Below are 15092 nucleotides of genomic sequence, written 5' to 3'. Positions count from 1 at the left end.
TAAAATTTAGGGGTAATTGACGTGAGGGTCAGGGGGATTTTGGGCGGCCCCCAATTGGAAAAACGTCAGTAGCAGCCAAGGTCCAAGTTAAAAGGAATTTTTTTTAAATGGGCCAGACAATTGGCCCAATTTTATTAACAAATAATTTAAAGGTCGAGGCTTGCTAGCTATTTGTCCGTGCTGCTAGCTTCAACCTCGGCTTCCCAGTTCCCTCTTCCGTCTGCCGGCTCTCTCTCTCTCTCTGCTATCAAAGGTAATTTTATCTCTTTCTTCTCTTTTTCTCCAATTCATTTTATGTATCAATTAGAAATGCAATTTGTCTTGTCTTGTTCTATTTTACAGATTTTAGTACCTTATCAAGATTCTACCATGTTATTCTCATCTCATATTTGATTTAAAATGTATTTTTTTTTTTATTAATTTCTTGCTAAATTTTGAAATTGGATTTTAGGGCTATACTGTTTTTCATCCAAAGTTTGATTCTTTATGTTAATTAACTTTTCAATCTTATGTTTTTTCATACTACACGTAGCAGATTTTTGTTAGGGTATTATAGCAGATTTTAGTTTTGTACATAATAATATATTGTCTAAGAAGTGCAGTAAATTGGAGGGGTTTGTGGCTGATTTTTGTGAAAATAATCATGGGAAGATTTTATAAAAGAAAATCTCTTGAGAATGTGAAAAATGTTGATGAGGAGTTGTCAAATAGATTTATCTAGTCTACATAATCAAGCTCGCATTAAATGTGATGGTTTGATGAATTAGAGGAACACATTCAATCGGTTTTCTTCAAGCAGTCCGAAAAAATGCGAATTGAATATCATGTCCATCATATTGCATTTGTGTTTGAGTTTGTCACTTGCACGGAAAAAACTTCCTGGGCCCGCTCCTGGCTAAATTGTTTTATTATGGATTTCAAGATGGTTTATAGTCAATTATCCATAACAGAAGTCCTCTTCTAACCTCACTTGCATGTTCAATGCAGAAAAAATAAAAATAAAAATTGTGTTGCAGCAGTGTCAAAGCAATAGTCGAACTACCAATTCAATGTTCTAATTGATGCATATTTGAGCTGACCTGAGATCAAAGTAAAATTAGATTTTTCGTAATCAGCTTATTCAGGTCTGAACTGAGGTTTATGGCCCTAGTTTTTGGAGTTCCCAAACAAAGCCAAAAGAACTAGAGATAATTGGTTTAGTTTTAGGGTCTGAATGAAAACACTTTGAAATATTTACATTTCAGACCTGAACCAATAATTTAAGCCTTGTAATCACTAAAGAAGATGCAACTGTGCACTGATGAAAGAAAAAAAAAATCTGAATAGAACAGTAAATTAAAAAATATTGTTTGCATATCGGAAAGGTAGAAAAGTAATTATGCTCAAACTCGGCCACTGATTTGAACCCAAAGAACAGTATTATAGCAGAATTAGAGGATGTCTGAAATGGGTTTCCACAGAATTTACTCTCCTGTCTCTAACTTAAGAGTTGGTTCTCTTGTAAAACACTTTTCTCCTAATCCTATTATACACTCATTTTGCTCATCAGCGAGACTGGAAGACTGATGAACCTCTATTTTGTTTCTAATATGCCCTAACCAAATTGGTATGTGAGTAAACTAGGCTGCCCTTCACTTCAACTAGTTGAGGCGAACCATATTTTCAAACAGTACCTTTTTTGTCAGTTCTTTCATTTTCGTGAGTAAAGAGAAATATATTTCTCATATAAAATATCTCTGTTACCTCCCACCTTCTTCTGTTTTCTTTGTATTTCTCATTTTCTATATATTGAAGAAAGTGAATACTTATGTGTAAGATGACAATTATTCTGTGCATATCATCATAGAATTACTTGTATTGCATTTGAAAGCATGGTGTTAGGGACTCAGTATTGATATCACAGATGATCCTGACAAAATTTAAGTTGTTTTTTTATAACCAATGGTCCATTTTTTTTTATTTTTTTTTTGTACCTCAAAAAATAAAGTTAACGTTCTTTATATCTGGTGACTGCCTATTATCTATTCTATAATTGGGGCACACGAGCTTTATATTTAATTTTTAAAGCTCATCTCACATTGCACTATTGAAACACTCTATAAATGCTGCCAGAAGTTGATGGCAGCCTTGATTGCCAATATTCCCTCATGTGGACCTGATGTTGATCTTTATCCCTTTCCAACCTTCAGAGGAGCTACTTGGGCATGCATAATTGAAGATACTGCTGTATTTGTTATATCAGCTCGATTTATGTATCCTTTTTGCTATTACTTCGTTACTTGAGTTGTCAAGAAAGAAGTTGTCTGTTGGGTATCTAAAGAAATTTTTCTTACTCTACAGGGAAATTTGAGAATCGAGATTGACCCATAAGATGAGCACATATATGAGTAGATTGTTTTCAAGATCTAATTCGAGCATATTCTTGCAAAGTGGTACTGCTTTGCAGGCCAAAGTTCTACGCTTAAGGGATGAAATGTTCTTGGTGGATGCAGGAATTGGGACCTCAAGAATATGCACTCAAGATGAGCTCATTGGAGACCCAAACACCAAATGGCCCACAAGGTTTGAAAACCGGGTTGGGTATCTTGATCGTGTGTCAGGGGAAACACCAGTCAAAAAGCAAATCCTGGAGCGTTGCTTCGTCGATATGGTGACAGGTGATTCTACAATGAAAGAGCGAGCTGCTGTTCGGTTCAATGATATAGTTGGACCCACTGATTCCGTTTCCGGTGAGCCGCTTCTCCTTCCACGAAGGTTCAGAAAAAACCGAGCTTGGATGGAACTGACCAAGATTTGGCGAAGAAACTCAAAGGTCAGAGGTTTCATAGCGGAGAAAGTCAGAGGCGGCTATTCAGTCGCCATTGCAGGTTACATTGCTTTCCTTCCAACCCGTCCTATGATAAACAGAAGGGTGCCGAGTGACCAATTCATCATTGAGAGCATTAACCCGAAAACCATGAAAATCGTTGTGGTGAGAACTTGACAACTGCGTTCCTGTTGCAATCCCTTCTTTTGGAGTCGGAGATCGAATTTCTTTATTTGGGATTTGTTTCTTTTTCTCAAAAAAATAGCCAATGTCTGTCGTACATTTTTGGCTTGTTTGGTAGTGTACTTGATCGTATTGGATAAGAATAAATTTGGTTCATTATATTTTCGATTAGTGTATGCCGATTTTGGGTGGGCTTCGTTACCTGTCGATCTACAATCAGTAAATGTTTGCGTAATTCACAAATGCATATAAATATTTGTGGTTTACAATCGATTTTTTTCTCGAACTTTACTGTCCTAATTCTTCTGTTATTTACGTAGACCAGAAACCAAAAATATTGAAAATATTCTATTGCTTTTCATGCCAAAATTCATGACATCCGATATTTTGCATTACTACATCGTGTGATAAAAACCACAACACGTGATAATTCACCTTGATCTAATAAAAATTATGGTTCCCATAATGACGAAATGCTGTGAAAAATGAAACCACGTTTACATCTGTGTTTTTTCTTTTTTCCCTCACAAGAGTCATCTTTAATGATCTAGTTTCTCATTTTGAAATCTTTTCGGCAAGTTGAAAAAGACGTGATTAATTTTAATAAAAATAGTCAAAAAAAATAAAGTAGTGGATGAACTTGCAACATTCTCTCATCAATACGCAAAGCTGTAAGATCATATATGGAATTAACATTCGAATGCCTAAAGATCAAAGAAGTTGATGACCTAATGATAGGAGAGCTACTAATACTCGGAAGGAAGAAAATTTGAAGGACTCCATGAGTACTTACTCATCGTCCTCAGCAACTTTAATGAGCAGAACAAGGATACGGAAAGCTATTTTTATAACTTTTTTTCCCCTAATATATAAAATATTCCAACTTGTTTTCAGCAATTAAAGTGACCTAAAGTCCCTTTTGACGGAAAGATATATATCTTTCCTTATTTATTTATTTGAGTCATTTTCTCGTAATTTTCTCTATAACTCTAATTCAAACAATAGTGATGGCAATTTACCCCGTCCCGATGTCGCCCCGCCCCAAATGGGGCAAAAAAGCCCGCCCCGTCGCGGCGTAGGGCATAAATGGTCGTCCCGTTGCGGGGCACGGGGCGGGGATGCCCCTCTCCGAACCCACCCCGTGATTTTTTTTTTTTTTTTAAATATAAAAGGTTAGGGTTCAATTTGTTTCAAATAGAAGAATGACCTATTTTCTAATATCCTCAATTGTACAAGTCTTATCAAGCTTGACTAATTTATATATACCATTATGCAGATATTGATAAAAACAAATATAAAAAGATATAACATGTTCAATTGAACAAATTTGAAAATCTATATATTGTGATAAATTAAAGTGTGAGAGATTACAACTTTTGTGATAATATCAAAGGAAAAAAAACACAAGAAAAACCTTGTTCATTATAATAGTCAATGTTGTGTACCAATAACGAGCATTATATTTAAGATTTGTAGTGTTTATTTTGGATATTAACTTTGTCAGCTTGAATGTTATCCGTATTTTATTGAACTTGCAAAAAAAAAAAAATTAAACGGGGCAAAAAATGGGACAAAAAACTACCCCGCCCCGTCGAAGGCAAGGTGGGGCAGGAGAGGCGACCTCATCGCCCCGCCCCGTTGTCATCACTAAACAAGAGGAAGTTTATTGGATAAGAGTAAGTAGAGAAATTGAAAAATAGCTTTCTTTTAAAAAAATTCTTACAAGAAGTCTTCATTTTTAAGTTTTAAACACAAAGGGCATTCAAGGGCTATTTACTCCTATATCTTCACGTTCAATACATTTTTGTGGTCAAGTGGGATGAAAACCATCTGCCCAGGACCAACACGGAAAAATGTGAAAGGTTCTGGGATAATGCTGCCCAAAAAAAATATAAATAACAAAATAATAATAATAAAGTGGGGCTGGAGACCTCTGGTACCATATTTCCAAAAGTTAAGAACTTAACACGGAAATGAAAACAGAATATATTTCCTACTAATAGATGTCAAATTTCCTACATTTGTTGCAGTAGATATCACTTGTATACATGCAGGTACAGAAAATGAAATCCACTTCAAGTCCATCACCCCAACTTTCAAAATAAGGGCATTAATACTTAAACCAAGGAAAAATAGATGAGAAAACAATCTACATATTTAGGTCCCTGCTAACAAAAACTAAGAGCAGAAATCCATGCTCGTCTTTAAATACAGTTCCTAGCAGAAGTATGGCTCTTCAGCTACTCACCTTTGCAGAATGTTATACTCGAAGGGTCATGTATGGGACCAAGATTTCAGCTTCTTTTTCTTCTTAATACCATCTAATTCACCTTACCGAACATGCTAGTATATTTTTCCACTGGAGTTACATTACAGTAAATCCTCCCCTGCCAACAAAAATAATTCAGGATCTGGTAACAATTAATCGCTTAAGAATAATTTTATAATAGACAAAAACTTACGCAGCTCATCGATGGAAATATTACTCATATTTTCTCCCGCCTTGATAAGTCGAACTCTCCCTGCAATAGTAATCCATAAAATGACAAAACTAATTTGAGAAGAAAATATAGAGAACAGTAAAAGCTAAATTGTAGCATTTTCTAGAATCAATAAATTTGTAACGACCTATTAATTCCATGTAATCTATGTACTCACAATCCATACTAGTTCAAAGTGTATAAACAAACTTAGAAATGCATTGCCACTTGACAGAATCTATTATGCATAGAATTCAACCTGCTACTAACTTGTTAATGGAACATGAAGCAACCCACAAATTTTATGATTTCTACTTGAACGTATTTTTTCTATAGATCCTTGTATTGTACTTCAGAATCCTGATCCATTGAATTGATGCCTACCGTGTTCATATTTACTGAACCGTGGTGAAACATGCTCCAACAGTCAACTTAGATGATGTAACAGCAGTTAATCATTTTGATACTTTAATGATAGCAGTAAGCACATAATTTGTCAACCGCTGCAATTTCTATATTCCATAACAAATTTGATAAAACTTTTCTTCCCGTGCATGAAACAACAAAATCAACAAATTAAGCTTGTTCCAACAAATTCGAAAGGAACATTCAGTTGTTGACAAAGGGAGCATCATCTTTGCGTTAATTTCAACTAGAAATGCTCGTTCTATATCTGAAAGAAAAACCATGTATATAGATCATGTACTAAGAAAAACCGTGTATATAGATCATGTACTTTGAATTCAACTATATCTGCTATTTATTTATTTTTATTTTTTTAACAAAAGAAAAGCTGCATATTCTCATGCAACAAAGAGTAGATATCGTGGTAACCCAGGTCTTCTAGAAGCTACCCTTATATTGTTTGAATTAATAAGTACTTGAAGGTTTTTCCTGTTTGCATCTTAATATTAATTATAATTTTCTTATTTGGAGAGTTGGGACCTACTTATATAAAATATCTCTGACCCCCATCATATCTAATAAGCGAGATGAATTGCATCTTGCTTATGTCCATTAGAGAAACTATGATCATATATGTTGTATTCGTAGTAGTCCAAATGCATATTCATAATTGTCCATAATCCAAAGTTGAGATCGGTTCAACAATTACAAAGGTAGAAAACTTCCTAGCCATCAGTTCTACTAAATTAACGTTTATAATCCTCAAGTTCATAGATTTGTCTTTAAAGTCGTTATTTCTCAAAAAAAAGGAACCACTAGTATGAATTAGGGACAGCAAAAAGCAGATAGATACATAAAGTGCCTGAATAAAAATTATATAATGGAAATAAACTTCCATTGAAGAGAAGCAAATGAAAGGCTTTCATACAAGATTCGTCACTAAAAGAAGGATAATGGTACCCCCACCATTAACTACTTCATTTATAAGGCATGAATTTGAGTTATCCTCCATCACAACCCATGGTTTACATTTATTTCATTAGACTTGCAGTTTAAAAATCACTTCAATCAAAATGGATTTCTTGATGCCAAATCCACGTCTACTAGTTATCTCTCATGACTTGCCATGTACCAACTAATTCTAGGGGAATTTGGCCATTTGGCCCAACTAAACAATGTATTTGATGAAATGACTTTTGACCAATAATAAAAACAAATAAAAAATGTAAAATATTTTAATTGGCAAAATGACAAAATTCTCCTTTAGTTGTTAACTTAATGTCTTCCAACTTCTCTCATTTCATCCCGTCATTTTTCTTCAAACCCTAATTTCTTTTTTTTTTCTTCTGAAAATTACATCTTCTTCCCCTATTCATATTCTTCAATTTCGAGTTCTCAAAATTACATTCACTTATTTTCTTCTCTTCAATCACATTTGAACAAGAGTTTGGTTAGCATACATTTACATTGAAAGAAAGAGAAAAGATGCTCTTAAAAATTCCATTTATGTTGTATTTTTATTACTAAATATAGTATTAAATAATATTTAATTAGTATTATTTGCGTATTTAGTGTGTTTTTTGTGTTAGTTGCAACCATTGAATGTAATAATACTCCAATTGCTATCTGTAATATAGAACACCACTTTAGCCGTTATTTGTACAGTAAAACGATACTACAGTCGTTATCTGCTGTAGTTTTATTTTTTCAACGAAATGACTCTAATAATGGACTCACTAACGTATATAACAAAAAAAAATTGACTAGCCACAAGGAACGATTGAAACGACATAATTTTTATATTATTAAGATAGTGGAAATAGAAGTTGTCGCACTTATATGTATCGATTAATTTAATAAACATATATATCAATTTTTATACCTGTCATGTATATATTACAATATAAATAAGTTTCAGTTATTATTTTTTAGGGAAAGAATTGATCGTGACTACTTATACTTATATTTATACATGTAACAGCACAATTATCATTTTCATGTCCAGTAACGACACTTGTGTCGTTCTGAAATTTTCACCTATATCCAATTTTTTCAACAAAACAACATTTAATAATGAACTCCTTGACATATGTAATATAAAAAGTTAATGTCATAAATAACGTAAATGAGTTCCACTATTAGTTCTCGGGACATAGATAAGACGTAGCTGTTTTTACTCGTGTTAACACGTATAGCCTTTGTTTGAGCCTTATTTTTTCATCAAAATGTATTCTTGAACAATAATTTGATCACATTTTAACCACACGTTCAATAAAATAATATTACATACAAACTCAAAACTTTTTCTAATTTTTTAATCACACATTCTCAATTATAACACTATTACAAAATTCATTTGTTGAAAAAAATGGGGCTCAAACAACCCCATAATGACAAAAGAGTCGTTTTCATATTAATAACGGCACTTGTGCTGTTCTATTGATTTTTCTTACATTTTTGTTAATGTCTTTTAAGTTAAATATTTGCCTTTTAATTATACATATATCTCTACATGTTACGTTATTAGAAATAAAAGCATCCATGAAAATTGTACAAGTTCCGTTCTGAACTTATAAGAGAAACATAAGAACGATATAAGTGTTTTCATGTTTGTTACAAAATTTCATAAGAACGGAGCAAACATCATTACTCCGATGAAAATGTTTATGATTCATTAAGGGGTTCAATGTATAAAATCGTTGTACTAGAATAAAATCAAAATATAGGAAAAATCAATAGAACAGCACAAGAACCGTCACTGAAATAAAAACGACCCTTCCGTCATTCTATCTATAAATATGAGTTAAGAAATATGCTCATTAATTGTTAGTCTAGCATCCCAATGATGGCATAACTGCCATTATGATTATAAATTTACTTGTCCATGAGATCGACATTTGTGCCGTTACTAAAAGGAGAGCGTCACTTGTCGATGAGAATGACACTTGTATCGTTACTGAGATGAAAACATTTATGAGAATGGCACAACTGTCACTATATTTGATTTATAAGTGTCCATGAGAATGGCACAAGTGTTATAGTAATTAAAAAGTCCCTAAGAACGGTATCAGTGTCGTTATTGAGATGAAAAATTCTTAAAAAACAGCACAAGTGAAAAAATAAATATAAACTTCTATTATTACTAGGAGAACTGCACAACTTACAGTGCCCAATTTTAAATGTCGTTGCGTTGAAAACAAATGAAAATGAAGGAGAAATCAACAAAACAGCTCATGTGCCGTTATTTATAATTAAACAGCACTTGTGCCTTCTGTTTATTATTACATGTTTAAACAACCACGACCCATTCTTGCCTCGTGAAATAATAAGTTGAATTCATTTAACTTGCAAGGTGGATATGGCATTTAAAAAAATTAAGAAATATGCTCATTACTTGTATTTTGTTGAAAATAATAGAATTATTTATGCCGATACTGAGATGAAAAGTTCTAAGAGAACAACACAAGTACCTTTTAGAGGATGAAAATGTCATTGAAAACGTTACTTGTGCCATTACTAAGATGAAAAGTTATAAAAGAACAACAAAAATGCCATTATCTAAACATAATTTTTCCACGAGAACAGCACTTGTGCCGTTACTGTAAAGAAAACGACACTTGTGTCGTTATATCTATAAATACGATTATAGGCACCCACGATCCATCCATGCCCCAAAACTCATTTCAACTGCAAGATGGATATGCCGTTTACAAAAATTAAGAGATGTGCTTATTAATTATATTTTCTAACGAATCAATATAATGACTTATGATTTCACCAACTCGATATTGTATAACTTATATCAATTCAACTGTTCTTTGTCACGTGATCAACATTTCTAACTTTCTTAAGTTAGATGATCCATGTTTGAGGTCGCTGCGTTGGAAAAGAAGCAAAATATTTGTGAAATCAATAGAACGACACAAGAGCTGTTAAATGACACTTGTGTTGTTCTGTCTATAAAGACGAATATACGTAGCTACGACCCATCCATGCCCCAAAAATTAATAAGTTGAACTCATTTCAATTGCAATATGAACATTTCGTTTACAAAAGTTAAGAGAAATGCTCATTGATTATATTTTCTAACGAATCAATACAATAACTTGTGATTTCACCAATATTGTATAATTTATGTCAATTCAACCGTTTGTTGTCCCATGATCAACCTTTCTAACTTTTTTAAGTTAGGAGATCTAATATTTGAGGTTATTGCATTGGAAAATGAACAAAATATTTAAGAAATTAACAAAAAGGCACAAGAGTTATTAAACGACACTTGTGTCGTTCTGTCTATAAAGATGAGTATACGTAACCACAACACATCCGTGTCCTGAGAATCAATACATTGAACGCATTTAAATTGCAATATGAACATTTCGTTTACAAAAGTTGAGAAATGTGCTCATTGATTATATTTTCTAACGAATCAATACAAGACTCGTGATTTTCACCAACTCAATGTCGTATAATCCATTTCAATTCAATCGTTCTTTTTCTCACGATCAACTTTTCTAATTTTCTTAAGTTAACAAATCTAATATTTGAGGTTGTTGCGTTGAAAAATGAGCAAAATATTTGTGAAATTAATAGAACGACAAAAGAGCTGTTAAACGATACTTGTTTGCTCTGTCTATAAAGGCGAGATATGTAGCCACGACCCATCCATGCCCCGAAGATCAATAAGTTGAACTCATTTCAATTGTAATATGAACATTGTCATATAATTCACGTCAATTCAACCGTTCGTTGTCTCATCATCAACATTTCTAACTTTTTTAAGTTAGGAGAACTAATGATATTGAAAAGATATAAAGAATGACACAACTGACGTGACAATGACATAAACTTATTAACGGGAACGCCACAAGTCGTTACTGTGATAATAACGGCACTTGTGCTTTTATTGAGAATAGAACGAGTATGAGCAATTATGAGCCTTCCGGGCCTCGATATTCGATAATTTGAACTCATTTAAGTCACGAGATGGACATGCAACACACATAATTTGGGAGATATTTTCATTATTTTTTTTTCCAACGAATGTGGATGGTGACTTGTGATTTCATCAACGCGACATCTACAATCTATGCCAATTCTACCTTTTTCGCCACGTAATCAATAATTGTGACTTTTTATGTTAGGAGGTCCGATCCTTGAGATCTACGCGGTGAAAATGAAACGAAATATAGAAGAAACAAATAGAACAACATAGTTACCGTTAAACGTCACATGTGTCGTTCTATTGATAAACACGAGTGTGGGCAGCCACGAGCCTTTCGCGTCTCGATATTGCATAATTTGAACTCGTTTAAATCGCGAGATGGACATGCCGCTCACATAATTCGGGAGATACTCTCATTACTTTTGCTTTCCAACGAATGTGGATGGTGACTTGTGATTTCACCAATACAATATCTACAATCTTTGCCAATTCTACCGTTATTCGTCACATAATCAATAATTCTGACTTTCTTAAGTTATGAGGTCCAATCTTTGAGGTCGATGTAGTGGAAATGAAACAAAATATAGGACAAACCAATAGAACGACACAGATGCCGTTAAACGTCACATGTGTCATTCTTTCGATAAACACGAGTATAACTAGCCACAAGCCTCCCGAGCCTCGATATTCGATAATTTGAACTCATTTAAGTTGCGAGATGGACACGCCGCTCACATGATTTGGAAGATACTCTCATTACTTTTATTTTCCAACGAATGTGGATGATGACTTGTGATTTCACCAATGCGATATCTGCAATCTATGTCAATTCTACCGTTATTCGTCATGTAATTTATAATTATGACTTTTTTAAGTTAGGAGGTCCGATCCTTAAGGTCGATGCGATGAAAATGAAGCGAAATATAGGAGAAACCAACAGAACAACACAGGTGTCGTTAAACGTCACTTGTGTCATTCTGTCGATAAACACGATTATGAGTAGCCACGAGCCTTCTGAGCCTTGATATTCCATAATTTAAACTTATTTAAGTCGCGAGATGGACATGTCGCTCACATAATTTGAGAGATATTCTCATTACTTTTGTTTTCCAACGAATATGGATGGTGACTTGTGATTTCACCAACGCGACATTTACAATCTATGTCAATTCTACTGTTATTCGTCACGTAATTAATAACTCTGATTTTCTTAAGTTAGGAGGTCCGATCCTTGAGGTCGATGCTGAAGCGAAATATAAGAGAAACCAATAAAACGACACAGGTGCAGTTAAACGTCACTTGTGTCATTCTGTCAATAAACATGAGTATGAGCAGCCACGAGCCTTTTGGGCCTCGATATTCCATAATTTGAACTCATGTAAGTCGCTAAATGGACATGCCGCTCACATAATTTGAAAGATACTCTTATTGCTTAGATAACTTGAAAAATGAGAACTACACTAGTGTTGTTACTGTTATGAAAACAACACAAGTGTCGTTACATAAACACGATACGAATAATTGATAACTTGTATATTTAAAAATAAATTGTTATTAGATCAATGATATTTAATTTCTGAACATCATTTCTATATTTTCTAGGTAAAATACTAAAAACGATACCAGTGATATTTTGTTATAACAAAAAATAAATATCCGTTATTATGATTTCATCGATTCAAGTATATATTAAATTAATATGAAAATAGATACAATATTTAAATTATTAAAGTAACCACAATATATTATCAATAAGGGATACATCATAATAGATAACAATTATACTGTTATTTTACATGGAGGATAACGACTGTAGTGTCGTTCTACACTACACATAACGACTGGAGTGTTGTTATTGTCCAATAGTTGCGGACGGTACAAATATACACCAAATGAGAAAATAAAATCAATTAAAATATTATTTTATACTATATTCAACAATAAAAGTACAAATGTAAATGAGATTTCTAAAAATAATTTTCTTTTTTCTTTAAACATAGTAGAGATTCAATATAGATAATATGGATACCAAAATTCTTGTTCAAATACTTAAAATATTGGAAAAGATAGAAGAATAATACAATAAATAACAAGATTTTAAAGAAGAAACCATCGGGAAAGCACGTTGATGTGTTTTGTAGATAAATTGAGGGATTTAATTGGATTGAAAGGAGTATTTGGATATTTTTCATGGTGAGGATATTTGACATTATTTGTTTATTGTATTTTGTAAGTGAAGGTCATTCGACCAAAAAACATTGAAGGGAGGTTATTTTATCAATATCATTGCTTGACTAGGCTTTTTTATTAAACCCCCCTTAATTCTACGTCTCGTCAGCAATGTTTTGCAGTTTAATAATTTTTTATTTATGATCAGTTCGCCTACCCTACCCTACCCTACAGTATAGGTTTCAGATTTACACATAAGAAATCAATCAAGACCAATTAGATGTACGTACCATCACGACGCACGCAAATTTCTGGTATGCTTTTTATTTCGCCATTGATACTGTCATTGTAGACTCTAGTTTCAATATCACCCTCAACATAAACTGAAGAGCTGAAAAAGAGCTCTATTTATGAGACAGAAATGATAAATATAAAATTTTGGCTCAACTGAAAACATAGAAACCTACTTTTTCATAAGTTTCTGAACAGCATAAGCCCCAAGCATTTCATTATGTACAGCAATGCGATGCCATTGTGCTGGTTTTGGCAAGTCTTTCTGTCCTACAAGCCTCTGATCAAACATTCCTCCAGTTCCCACGGTGAATATAGTTACAGTTCGGCCATTTCTCAAGATCTTCTGGACTGGGGACTGCCCAACTTTTCCACATATAATAGCCTGGAAAATAGACAAACCTTAAATGAGTATCCTCATTCAGAATGAAAACGAAGAATCAAGCACTGCAGCCATCAAAAGGGGAATCGAGGATAAGAAATTAATGTTTAAAGGAATGTTCAAGTCAGGCAAAAGTGTCTGCATTCAAGAATTCCTTAAAATTTCACAATCTACGGTCCAGAAACTGAAAAATCAATGAGTGCTTCAGAATTCCACACTTACTTTTCGCAGAAAAAATAAAAAATTTCTAATAGAGATTGTCATAACATTGCTCGTCAGGTAGAAAATTATTTTCCTTACAAGCCTCAGAGAATACCCTCCCCAAAATTCACCATCAAGAAAAGGATTAGTAAAATGTGCCGCATGATACCAACTAGTGTAAACGGTCAGAACAAGACGTATTATTTTAAAACAAAAATGACAAAAACACGCTCCTGCCATTATCAAACCAATTATCTCATTCCTGTCATTACTAAAAATGGCATTTAATCCTGCAAAAAATCCACTATTGTATTTCCTATAAAGCTCCAATACCCTGTGGACACCGCGAAAATTCCAGCCCTTTATGGGATCAACACTCTGCAGTTGCAACTCGGGCCTCTCAGGAGGAAAATCATCATCGACCTCCACCTCACCATTAGGGCTCACATCCTTGTCGCTGTCATTGTCAGTCTCGGCTGAGAAAAGCAACTTTGAGCTCCTTTCCACGCCCATCACTACAAAATTTCATCACAAAGGCAAGAATAAGAAAACAAATAAAACCCACTTCAGAATGTACAGAATAGAACACAACACCAATCAATATATATATATATATATATAGTAATGCTCAACATTTCCCCTCAACTGTTCGATGAAAATCCTAAAAGAAACTAATATGCATCTACTCTATTAGCACGAAGCTTGCAAGTATATGTATAAAAGGTGTCAAGTTGTTACCGAGTGAAGAGGGTCTGATGGAAGGAGAGATTCTGAGGAGCTTGAGGAATTTAGGAGCGAGTGAATTCATTGGCTTTTTTTTACAGAGAAAAGCATCACATAGAGTGTAAAAGTGAACAAAATGAAAGGGTACAAGAAGGATTTAACAACGGGTCACTTGACGGGTCCAGATGCATTTTGCGGGTTTGGTTTAGGGATTTCGAGATGGGGCAATTTTCTAAATGACCAGGTTATTGATCATATTTTTCACAATGGTCTTTTCTATTAGAAATATTATTTTACCCTTACTTTTATTATTTGTAAGTTGTATCCTGTATCTTTCGAAATTTATTAATCAAGATCTATATCTATATTTTTTAATCTTTCAAATACCTTTAAATATTCTTTGTATTTTGATAATTATTCAAAGATCTTAGGCTGATCTTCCTTAGTTATGTATCCTCGAACTAATTCTTCTGAAACTTCTTCTTGTATATCTCTATGTTTGGTTAT

The 15092-nt window shown here is 33.5% G+C and overlaps 2 protein-coding genes across 3 annotated transcripts; one reads left to right on the top strand and one right to left on the bottom strand.

Annotated features, from left to right (window-relative positions):
• Positions 1 to 179: 179 nt before the first annotated feature.
• On the top strand, positions 180 to 3190 carry LOC111378954 (ribosomal protein S1, mitochondrial-like). Of its 2 annotated transcripts, none has more exons than XM_023002251.1 (2): positions 180 to 253; positions 2341 to 3190. In XM_023002251.1, exon 2 carries the CDS (start codon positions 2372 to 2374, stop codon positions 2981 to 2983), a length of 612 nt encoding a protein of 203 aa, XP_022858019.1. In that variant the 5' UTR covers positions 180 to 253; positions 2341 to 2371; the 3' UTR covers positions 2984 to 3190. The 2 variants fall into 2 exon arrangements, with proteins under 2 accessions (XP_022858019.1, XP_022858020.1); XM_023002252.1 differs by lacking the exon at positions 180 to 253 and adding an exon at positions 2116 to 2252.
• A 1769-nt stretch (positions 3191 to 4959) lies between these two features.
• Positions 4960 to 14789, bottom strand: LOC111378953 (single-stranded DNA-binding protein, mitochondrial). The gene is made up of 6 exons (XM_023002250.1): positions 14601 to 14789; positions 14196 to 14377; positions 13456 to 13664; positions 13279 to 13379; positions 5452 to 5511; positions 4960 to 5376 (listed from the first exon to the last, which is right to left on the bottom strand). The coding sequence occupies exons 1-6, from the start codon at positions 14668 to 14670 to the stop codon at positions 5360 to 5362; spliced, it is 639 nt and encodes a 212-aa protein (XP_022858018.1). The 5' UTR covers positions 14671 to 14789; the 3' UTR covers positions 4960 to 5359.
• Between the last annotated feature and the right edge of the window lie 303 nt (positions 14790 to 15092).

Source organism: Olea europaea, unplaced genomic scaffold (assembly GCF_002742605.1).
Source record: "Olea europaea var. sylvestris unplaced genomic scaffold, O_europaea_v1 scaffold1907, whole genome shotgun sequence".
In the NCBI taxonomy this organism is placed as follows: Eukaryota; Viridiplantae; Streptophyta; class Magnoliopsida; order Lamiales; family Oleaceae; genus Olea; species Olea europaea.
Note: the sequence above shows the minus strand (reverse complement) of the source record. Positions and strands in the feature narration are given on the sequence as shown.